Source organism: Grammomys surdaster, unplaced genomic scaffold, assembly GCF_004785775.1.
Source record: "Grammomys surdaster isolate TR1022 unplaced genomic scaffold, NIH_TR_1.0 125698, whole genome shotgun sequence".
NCBI lineage: Eukaryota > Metazoa > Chordata > Mammalia > Rodentia > Muridae > Grammomys > Grammomys surdaster.
The window spans coordinates 582,284-593,921 of NW_021620534.1; the positions used below are offsets into that span (position 1 = coordinate 582,284).

The 11,638-nt window shown below is 36.6% G+C and overlaps 1 protein-coding gene across 3 annotated transcripts in view; it reads right to left on the reverse strand.

The window, feature by feature from the left end:
• Positions 1-11,638, reverse strand: part of Armc8 (armadillo repeat containing 8) — an 88,376-nt gene that overhangs the window by 34,028 nt on the left and 42,710 nt on the right. For all 3 annotated transcript variants that reach the window (XM_028788051.1, XM_028788054.1, XM_028788052.1), the window contains one exon: positions 9,308-9,403. In XM_028788051.1, the coding sequence (XP_028643884.1) occupies positions 9,308-9,403 (96 nt within the window). The remainder of the gene's footprint in view (positions 1-9,307; positions 9,404-11,638) is intronic.

The window sequence follows — 11,638 nt, forward strand, 5'->3', positions numbered from 1 at the left end:
TGACTTTCAGAATGGTAGAGGAGAGAGAGGGGTGTAAACAAAAGAGGAGGATACAGACATTGACCTCTGGCTTCCACATGAGCAAGCATGGACTTATGCACCTGCACACATACAACACACACACAAACACACACACACACACACACACACACACACACAGCTCTAATACAGTCTATACTTTGAAGAAATGTGGGTTTTCTCTCTTGGCTAAACTTTTGTCTTATGCCCAAACAATGACAAAACAGTATAAACATTATGATGTCAAAAATGTTACGTTGTATGAAAAAAACCCAACACATCCATAAGAAGTATCACTACAGAAATTCAATTTTTAAGTTCAATCATTAGCTTATATCAGTACAGAACATAAGTAGCCACCAAATTATACTTTAGTTTAACAAATAAATAGAACCATAACATATCACTATTCAAATACCAATAAGTCTTCCTCTACCTCCTCCTGTTTACTGCTCCAGGGATGTGAACTGTGCCCTGTCCCAGGAACTGTACAACATAAAACGTTTATTTTGTATATTCACAGTTATATAATACCTCACAGTCTTTATGAAGGTCCAGATATATACAATTTACTGAGCAAATACAAGCCTAGCACCTATAATAGTCCAGGCACTGCCTTGATGTAGCGTACATTCTAATGATGACCATTATAGCTTGACAAAGTAGTGACTATTGGAAGATGAGAGGATCTCACATGTTACTTCTAGTTTAAACCTATTCCATAAGAAATCTGTCCGCAAAATAAAATGCTGAAATAGTACCTCTAGCTGGGGATGTAGTTCAGTGATGGAGTGGCTTGCCTAGCATGTACATGCTGGGTTTGATCCCAGCACCTCAAAAGAATAAAAATAAACAAATTATTTAAAAGAAAAATGCCAAAGATTGAGATAGTATCTGAATATTTCCTCTCCAGAAATAATTTACAATGTGATCATATTTAGATGGTACCCTTAGAAAAACACTTAAAATGGATGCAGAAGAACCAAATATGAAGACTTCCTGCTTTATAGGGCCAAACTTCTGAAACAACTATTTCCATGTATGGAAGGCAAAGTGTTTCAACAAAAGTTCCTCATATAGGACCTTTGCAAACTCCTTTATTACAGTTCATCCCAATTACAATATATAATCCTCCTGCCCACGCCTCCCAAGCATTGTTTAGCTTGTATCACCACGTCCTGCTACAGTCATTCTTATTCTGCACATATTAATTGATCATGGCAAAACTGGATTTCAGTGTAAACAAGACTTTCCATATACTTACAAAACCCTAGGATGACTATACAGCAGTTTATTCTCATCTTTTCTTCACTACTAGCCACATGGGTGATATATATCGTGAATAATAAACACACAAATGAATAAATGCATGTCATCATCTACCTAGTACCAAAACCGGAGAAAACGGACGTATGTTCTCAACTTGCTGCTCTGCCATCAGCTAGCACATACTATTTAACTCTACACCAAGTATTCCATTTTAGACTAACAATACACTCTTCTTACCAGTTTACATCATCCTTTGGCTATACTAGAGGTATGCAATTGTATCTAAGCAACGTACTGGTTAGGGGCAGGGCACTGGCTTTAGAGAGATCGGGATAGAATTCAGATGCAAGATGTATTTATTAGCTGCCACCTTGATCAAATGAATTGCTTCCAGGTTGGTAATAGTTATCTCACAGGTTGGTGTAAGGTTTAAGAGAATAACATTCTAAAGTTTACCACAGCGTCCAGCACATAGTGAGTTCTCAATCAATAGCTGTTCTAGTTACAAAGAATTCAGTTTCAAAATACACTGTTATCTAGATGTGTATGAACTATATGATTTTCGCCCCTCTAACATAATGCTTTATATTTTTCTCTTGGATATAGCAGCTTATTCAAGTAATGTTCTAACCAATCTACAGAATGCAGCAGTATATATCATAAATAAAAGCCACAATTAACTCATCTGCCCAAGATCCTTTGTATGACATCATCACTCAAATATGGGAATTAACTTGTAAGGAATACCTAGTGATATCATACTGTTAATGCTTAATACTTTTGTGCACAAATGCAAACAACTACTCTCTCCCTCTTCTGGTTTTGCAGGACCCCACTGCCTTTTACAGACCAAAAGCAAAAGTATAGTTTTCCACCAAATCTGTTTATAATAGTGGTTCTCAACCTTCCCAATGCTGCAACCCCTTAATACAGTTCCTCATGTTGTGGTGACCCCCAACCATAAAATTATTTTCATTGCTACTTCATAACTATAATTTTGCTACAGTTATGAATTGTAATGTAAATATCTGTGTTCTGATGGTCACAGGTGACCCCTGTGAAAGGGTTGTTCAATCCCCAAAGGGTTCAACCCTCCTCACAGGTTGAGAATCACTGGTTTATGGTAGGTTTTTGTTTGATTGTTGTTTTGTAATACTGTGCTGTGTCAGCACAGAATGATAGCTTCATTGTACAAAGGCTAGATAGTACAGTAAGTCCTTTAACCACAGGAGATCACACTTCTGTTTCCCTGGTCAACATGCCCTGGGAGTTCAAGGCAAATGAGCACGGCTGTATTAGGGAAGAGCTGTGTAGGCATAGGTTTGATATGAATTTACTCTTCTCATGTCAATATTTTTGTCAAAAAGCATTTTCCCTCATTTAAAAAGGCATAAGTCATTCCTATGGTAGGCGCTGCATAGGTGACAGGTGTGTACTGTTGAACCTTGTACCAGCATTTGAACTGTGGAAAAGAGTGGAATGGCAGCCCTGAGTGTCCACAAACTCAGTTTTTTCAAGATGTGCTATTTAAAGTATTTAATCATTCCAAGTACTTCATATCCAAAAAAAAAAAAATACTTGTAAAAAAAAAATCCAACTAAGTTACTTGTTTGCTTTACAAATGTAATCAAAAACCGTATTTTAGCCAATTTTTTGGTTTATAAAACACCTGTCTTTTAACTAAATTATAAAAAACTTATAACTACATACCAAGAACTCTATGAAAACACTTAACTCCATGTTTCTGTTTAATGAAATTCTGAGGTAAATCTTTTGCTTTCTTCTGTAAGTTTGTCTACTGGGTATACAGCAGTATGACACATTCAGTGTGCTGAAGGTCAAAGGGTCACACCCTTGTGGACATGTAACAAAACTTGTTTTTCTCTTTAGAAATACTTACCATCTTGAATGAATGTCACAAAGCTCATTTAGAATTTTTTGGAAGGTCAGCTTTAAGAAGGTAACTTACAATTTAGTCACCAATTAAGTTACAGAATTATAAACTCTGAACTTGTTGTATTTAGCAAAGCCAAATCCTAAAGGATGCTATGTCTGGTGCCATGGAAAACCCTTGAAATGTTCAGGTGTTTGCTTCAATGCACAGCTAAGGCTTAGAAGTAATTCTGTGTACCTGCCCGATGGAAGAGGCAAAAACAGAAGATGACGTCGTGCCTTTGAAAGAACCATTTAGAACTATCACAACTTGTAAAACTATGAAAACAAACTCATGGTCATTTACACTCTTAACCAAAAGACCAAATAACCACAAAATCAAATTATCAACAAACGATAAAACTTCTCATGGAGAATGGGTAACAAAATTTGAAAAAAAGCACAAAATATGAAAACTGACTTCAAATATAAACTGACTTCAAATAAAATCTTATAGCACTAAAACCAGAGAGATAATGTGAATACACTGGGGAATTCGTTTCCTTAGGAACAGTGATTACTTGCAGCATGGCTGGCAATACTTAGATAACCATAAATAATGTTTTAAAAGTTAGGATTTTTAAATGTATCTTAAATTAATTATAAAACAAATCTGAAATGAGAGATTCATTATAGAAAGAGTATGTTTCTAAAATATTAGAATTCTTTTTCTGAAATGAGCTGACTGACAATTTGGGCAGTTTACATCATGAAGCCACTTTCTTCATTATAAATCCGTATTTACATTTCAAATGCTGCTCGTCTTTTCTTAAAACGCACACAGGACATATATGGTGGTTATCTTTCTCTGATAAGGTAATTTAAAGTAACCAAACAACCAATGCCATTTACTGGGTGCTTATGATGTGGTCAACATCATGCTAAATAGAAAGACATTATGCTGAATCTTCCTTGTTAGGAAAAGGCGCAGGAAGGAGATTCTTGTTTTTCTTTGTTGTCTCTTTTGTTCTTCTGCCATTATTTATACTGCTCAGATTTTTTAAAGGTTCATTTTAAAGATAAAAAGAAGGTAGTCCAATGGTATCATCTACAGTCTAAGCCACTCACAAAGCTGAGGCAGGAGCATCATTGCTTAGACCAGGAGTGTCAGCTAGCCTGGACATAGCCTGACTCTGTCACCTTTAAAAAAAGAAAAAGAATCCCAACCTTGCTTGCTTTTGCTTCAGGCCTTGTAAAGTTACTGTAATTCTCCATAGAAGGCATAACTGAAAACTATTTTCAGTTCTTGAAATGTGAAATCAAAAGCATTTAGAAAGGATTAAAAATGAGGACCCCAAAGCAGTTATATTTCAAATTTCATTCAAAACAACAGGTACACTCTTAATTTGTTCCAAATAACTCCTCGTGACTCTATCAAGTGCTGCCTATTTCTCACTCCTCTGACTTTAAGGCTTTATAATGAAGGCTGAGTTTTAAATGTTCTTGATCTACATGCCTATCTCTCTCCTGAGCAACTACAACAGTAGTTCAATTAGTCAATGTATAACTCAAGACAGTAGTGACATTTAAAAAAACAACAGACATTCATTAAGTGGGAAAATACTTCACGTAGGTGTAATATCACCTTAACAAACAGGTTGATTCCTCAGATTAATTTCTACAAACTACATATGTTTAGCTTAGAAAATGTATTCCAGATTCATAATTGTAAATTCTATTAATTTTTGTAAATCACACACAGAGAAAGAAGAGACTCGTGTCTCCACCTTGCAGTGCTGGGGATGGATGCAGGGCCTCGGCATGCTAGTTCTCAGCTATAGCCCAGTACTACTTCTGCCTGCACTTCTAACTACAACACAACAGTCAAGGTTACTAGGTTACTCTGACATAAAATATGTTCTCTTTGACCTACAATCCAGGTTAATAGACATTTAAAAATTAGGATTACCTGCCTCTTGAAAGCTGGGAATTACTTGTGTTTTCTCTATGTTGTGTCTAATGCAAACCCTTCTGCATAAGGAGCAGACATCTATTCCTCCCATTTCAAGTTCTCTTCTCATACACAGAGGACTGCTGGAGAAGTTGGGCAGCTCCTAATCAAGTCAGGTCGACATATAAAACTTGATAACTGGTACAGAATAATGTAATTCTACAACACAGCTCATTCACCCCTTTCTTTGATTACTCTGTTTACTGGCCATTCATTCTTCAAATGTTTATCTTCAACTGTGCAGAGTTGTAGATGCTAGGAATGCAGTAGTGAGCAACACGTAAAGAACTCCTGCCCTCACGGAGCTTACATTCTAGTTCATCAAAAGTACCACCAGCTAGAAGGCAAGTTCTCAGACAGTAGAGGAAACATTCTGAAAGGCTCACCAGGCCAGAGCCCCAGAAGGGACAACAACTACAATCAGTGCTTCATTAACCTTTTTAATGTTAACTTAGTTTTACCCAAAGCAAAAACAACATCCTTACTGTAGTAATTTCCTTACAGTTAATTTATTCTGTGCCATTGCCATTTTCCTCCAATGGATACTTCCTAAAGTTCTGGAACATTCCATTAGCTCCTTGAAGAGACTGAAATAGAGTAATGGGTGCTCAGTTTCTAATGCCCCTGATGATCAACAGGTATAAAATGAAGTGATGGTCTTCGTGTCTTCATTAGAAGAGAATTGGCTTCAAAACTACAGGACTGCTCGCTATTGCTGGATCTGCATGGCTTAACCATTCACTGGCAATGCCTGAGTATGAAAGCTTATTGCTCTACAGCCTGTCCTGCCCCATGAGCTCAACTTCAGCTTTCTAACCAGCACTACGATGTGTAGGAATTGAACTTGCTCCTCACAGGGACCAGAGCTAATGGCTACTTGGTGTTATTGTCAACTTAGTTACAGATAAAACACTCTACTGAGCTCTCACTTCCTGACCATGTCCTTATTCTCTCTAACATAATCCACTCAGAATCAGTGGTTACCAAATTATCACAGGTAAGCTGAATTAGTTGTATATAGCAAGGTATAATAATACCATTAAGCTCAGTGAGGCCATACTGTCTTGGACTTTTCTTTCTTCCTGACCCAGCCAATGGTAATACCTTCACTCTCACAATCAGAGCCTTGTTTTATCCTTTTATCCAGACACTAAAAGCAGGTAAGAAATGAGTAAGTATGCCAGAGTGATAGATGATGAAAAGCTAGGAGTAAAAACGCCAACTTTGCTGTGAACAGAAGAAAGGACAATCCAGTCATACTAAATGACACATCACCCTGAGTTTATGCATTTTTGTTTCTATACTTACTCAACAATTTTTTGTGGGGTGGGGGAAGGGTTAGCACAAGGTCTCATATAACCCAGACTGGCCTCAAGATTGCTATGTACCCAAGAATGACCTTGAAATCCTGATTCTTCATCTTCCAATCTCCCAAGCGTTGGAATGACATGTGTTCAAGTCTACACCCAACTCTTGTTCAACAGATATTTACTGAGTTCTTCTAAGTTGTAGGAGCAGCTGGTTTTTATTAATGGAAATATAGTGACATGATTCCAAAAAAGGGATGGCAAATCTCTGACATGGGAGATGTTTAGTCTTACACTGAATTTTGTCTGACTCAAGAAATAACACAACAGACCTTTGGCTATCTTTTAAAGCTGAGGGGGAGGGGGAGAGGGAGGGGGAGGGGAAGGGGGAGGGGGCGGGGGCGAGGGAGAGAGAGGATTCTAGAAGAGAGATGGCTGCCATTTTCCTTTACAGCTGTGTTTACTTCTCACTGTGCCTGGTTTTTGCTCTGGTTTTCTCATATTTATTCTTCTGCCTTTCCTTAGCTGGCCATAGTAGGGCACTGTGATAAATTATCATCTACTGAATTAGGTTCCTGTTTCCAATATGAAAATCAGACCAATTGACCATTTCATTTTTATAGTTAAAACATGCAAAAAGTAAAAATAAAATTAAAAATATGTTTTGAGGGGCCTGGCATATTTCTTATCAAGATTACTCAAACATTTAGCAATCAGTACACTGAAACTCTGTATTGACAAGTATAAACACTATTATTAAAAAATAATTACAGTGTACGTTAATCTACACAAAAAATACAATCAAAATACATAAGGCATAAGTATTAAAGAAAAAGAAGTATTTCATGGGAAAAGTAAATTTCATCTATCCAAATAATCATTTCAATGAAACGAATAGAAAGAAGTGCATTCAAGAAAGAGTTATCACTTTTTGTACACTGAAAATAAGGATTTTTTCCACTTCTAAGACCAGTCTTTAAGCAGATTGTCGTAAGGTTTTTTTTTTATAATTCTCACTTTATAATTTTTTCAGTGTTCTATGAACTGTAAACTACTCAGCAATTTCCGAGAATTAAGTAACTTCCTGAAAATACTACATAATCCCATCACAGAAGAACAGCACAGTAACTTTCTTTATCACACACATAAGAACTAGTTTTTAAACAATTATAACTTATTCTTTATTTATTATCTTTCTACAGAAATGATCAACAGCCTTACCAGACATTTGTACACATTGTGAATACAGGTTTTAGTAGACTATTGATTAGACTGTTATGTTGCAAGTACTTCTAGAACACGGTATCACGTATTAAGTCATTAATTCCAAAACAATCATTTATTGACAAAAAAGTACAAAGAAGTACAAATGAACATCCTATTCTCATTATGGTCCATCTATCTAACTCCCTTTAGTCTAGGGCATGGTCTTTAGGAGCTGTAAGGATATATAAAATATTCTTCCTGTTTCCTAATGACTCAATCATAAATTACACACTCCATGTCATCATCAATTTTATCTATATGTTACCATCAAAATGTCATCTCTTGAGTTACACCACATGTATAAAGTGAACAAAATATTTCAGTGTCAATATCCATAAATCATGGTTAGACGCAGGTAATTCCACATCTCTAATGTTTGCTTTGAAATAACAGGTGACAACTGCAAATCACAGGTATCAAAAATGACACTTATAAGTCATGTACTAAAAACACTTAAAAAGGTCAAAAACCTCTCACTAGCTGAGTTACATGGAAAACTCAGCTTGTTGTTGGCTGTGCTTTTTAAACTGGTTTGAAAATCAAAGCTCCTCACACTCTAATCTTATTGCTGTTCCTTTGGTTTCCTCAAGCATGACTCTTTTTCAGTATGTCTCATCCAATATACTTGAGGTTAGTTCTTTTATTTCTCTAACAAGCCTAAAATCTTCTCTGAATCATGGTAAGTGTGAATACTCTGTAATTTCTCTCATTATTCTTCTTAAATACCAATACAGATGGAGAGAGTCAGTCAATCATCATGTTCAGTAAGAAATTGTTACTATGGCCACTCATGACAGGACATGTGGTTCGGCTGGTTGATGTCTGCAATCCCTTTGTGTGTAATCCATCAGATTGTAAGCTTTTGAGTGGTAAATTCTAGCCTTTTAGTTGGCTGGGGGAACCAGGTTAGAATTTAACACTACACTGTACTTCTTACCTAGAACTACTTCCATAAAGAACTTGAGTTCAGTGTCACACTAACATGGGGGTGAGGTACCAGTGAGACATTTTAGAAGAGCTGGAAAATTCAGATGACCACTCACTAAACATAAAATCATCATTCCACAAAGATTTTATTCACATTAAACTTGCACAGTAGCAAAAAATAAAATAAAAATTTTAAATCAAAACATAAAACTAAGCCACATTATTAAAGAACAATATACAATAGAGATTTGAATTTCTCAATGGCATTAGAAGGTATATCAATAAATAACATTTACAATTCTAGTGTTAGATCTTTCAAGGTGTCTAAAGCTTCACAGTGCTAGAAATGATTTTTAATCAGAACACATGCAAAAGTGTGCAACATAATGATTCATATTAATGACACAATCAGCAGGCCAGTTACGTATCATTCCAGCATGGCCATGCCACTCTATGTTCTAAAAACAAACAACCCCCCAAATCCAGGTCCCATTCATTCTTCAATTATGCCTTTTGTCACTCTGCTTTATTATATTCAAACAGTCACTGTTAGTGCTCTTCACCACGACTTTCAGGTTGACGTCACTCCCTGCCTGCTGGCTGTCAGGACTGGGGGACGCCCCTCTCCCAGACTCACCTTCTTCCGGATGTCTTCATCATTTGCTCCAAGAGAGGCATAGAGCTTGAATGCAGCCTGGCGGAGTTCATGGGCATGTTTTAAGTCGTGATCAAGCTACAGGAAGTGGGGCAAAGATAGATTCCAAATTAGACTATAAGTTATATTTTAATAAAATACAACATAATAAAAATAACAACAATAACTGAGTTTCAGGGAAAGGTAGCAACTAATAACAGGTACTGTCACTAAACGAATTTCCTAGTTACTTTTGATCTCTGTTCATATTTGAGATCTTGCTGTGTCTATGTTAGCATGACCCTAAATACAGTCTACTACTGTCTAAAAGTGCCCTCTGGTGTGAATATATGACTCTTAGAGTCCAGTGTTTCCAGATGGTAGCTGTCAGTGGCACTGATACTTGCTTCTTGAAAGAGGGGCAGAGAGAAGGCACAGCTTAGACAGTCTCCAACTACAAGTTGGACAAACTGAATGATATTATACCAATGTTTTCTTAATTTTGGCATTTAAAAAACTTTCAGAAAGATGAAACCACCTGTGAAGACCCTCAGCAATCAATGTATCAGGGTCACCACCACTATCTATTAGATATATATCCAGGATTTTTAAAGAAAATTATTGAAATAAATTATTGGCATAAAGTAATTACTGCTATCTTTAGATATACATAAACAGCTATGTTAGTAATTCTACAAATCTGTTTTCCTAACAAATTACCATAAAATTAAAATAGAAACATTTTCTCTAACTACAAATTTTAACTATACAAGATGAATCAATTATATTTTAAACTTAAAGTCATAACATCAATCAAAATGAACACCTTTTTCTAAAGGCCTATTTTGGGAAGGTGGCCTCTTACCTTAGTTTGTAGTTACTGTTCAGAACATTATAAAACCCTCTTCTGAAACCTCCTAAAGCACTAGCTGAATCAGCTATAACCCACGCAGTGACAGCATTGTCACTAAGCACTCAAAGTTAGCTGCCACTGGCTATGAATTTGGGATAACAAAATAATCCACAGACAAAGTATGCAGTATGTATGTGAGGTGGTTCTGAGTACACTCAGCAAAGGAGCTCCAAAGATGCTGGTACTGATGGCTTGCTAAAGGGCTGAGTCCTAGAGCATGGAAGCCTTCAAGTCCTCACCGTATTCCAGCCATAACTTACACCGCAGAACACACATGTGGACTGATATCACAATAGTCATCTACTTACTAATGTGAAAATCTCCCTCTCTAGGGCTAAATCATCTTTGAGTAATCCAACACCAAAACTTAAGGTTTACAAGTCAAATGTTCACTCATGTTTGTCATTTGGAGGTCATTTAAAAATTATTCCAGTTTTATGATGAAAGAAATGAAATGAAAAGAAGATTCTAAACACCAGGAATAATTCTCCATGTGCAAGTGAAGTACATTACAAATGCTGACATTCAAAGCTTTTAGATCAGCTGCCTCCTGAGGGAAGCTCAGGAGACCATCAGGACTCACTGTGTATTTTGTATTGGTGAGATATTTTATCAGTGTGAACAAACAACATCCTAGGGAAACAGATAAGGCAATGTGTACAACACTATTAGGAAAGAATGCTACCCAAGGACAAGTGGGCACATAACTTTTGTTTTGTTGATTCATATATAAGTGTGTGTGTGTGTTTTTTGAGATAGGGTCTTTTATTATGTAGCACAATTCGACATCAAATTCACTTCCTCTCTCAGCCTCCTGAGTGTCAGAATTATAGACATGTGCTGTCACATCTGGCTTCTGACCCGTAACTTTAAAGCAGAGGGCAGTGTGTGTAAACTATTGCAAGCCCCACAGAAAGTTATTTCAGGCCTCCCTAAAAAAAACAGAAAAAAACATACATATAACTGATTTTCAACATTAGGTGACAAATATGTCACTGCCCACTGGGTGAATAGCTTCAGAAGTCAGAACACATGAAAGGTAAAGACACTGGTCATTCTTGGGACTACTGCCACATCACAAACTGGTCTTGACCACAAATAAAAATCATTATCCTATCTGCCCTCCTTAAATAAAGTTATGTTAATAGAGTCTCTTAGAGAAATGGAAATGGCAAACAGGCTGAAAGCAAAAAGTCAAAAGAATCCCAAACCTAAGGAACTTTATTTTCAGAAAAAGTACATATGGCTTAGTCCTTAGTGGTCCCAAACTGAGGTTAATGATACTGCAGCATTTAACCTCTAACCAAAAGTGCAGTGTGAAACCAGAACAGGGAAGTCGGGAAAAGGGTTTACAAAAGACTGAAGAACAACAGACTGAGACCAACCATGCAAAAGTAAGAAAAATACTACCCTTGACTGGG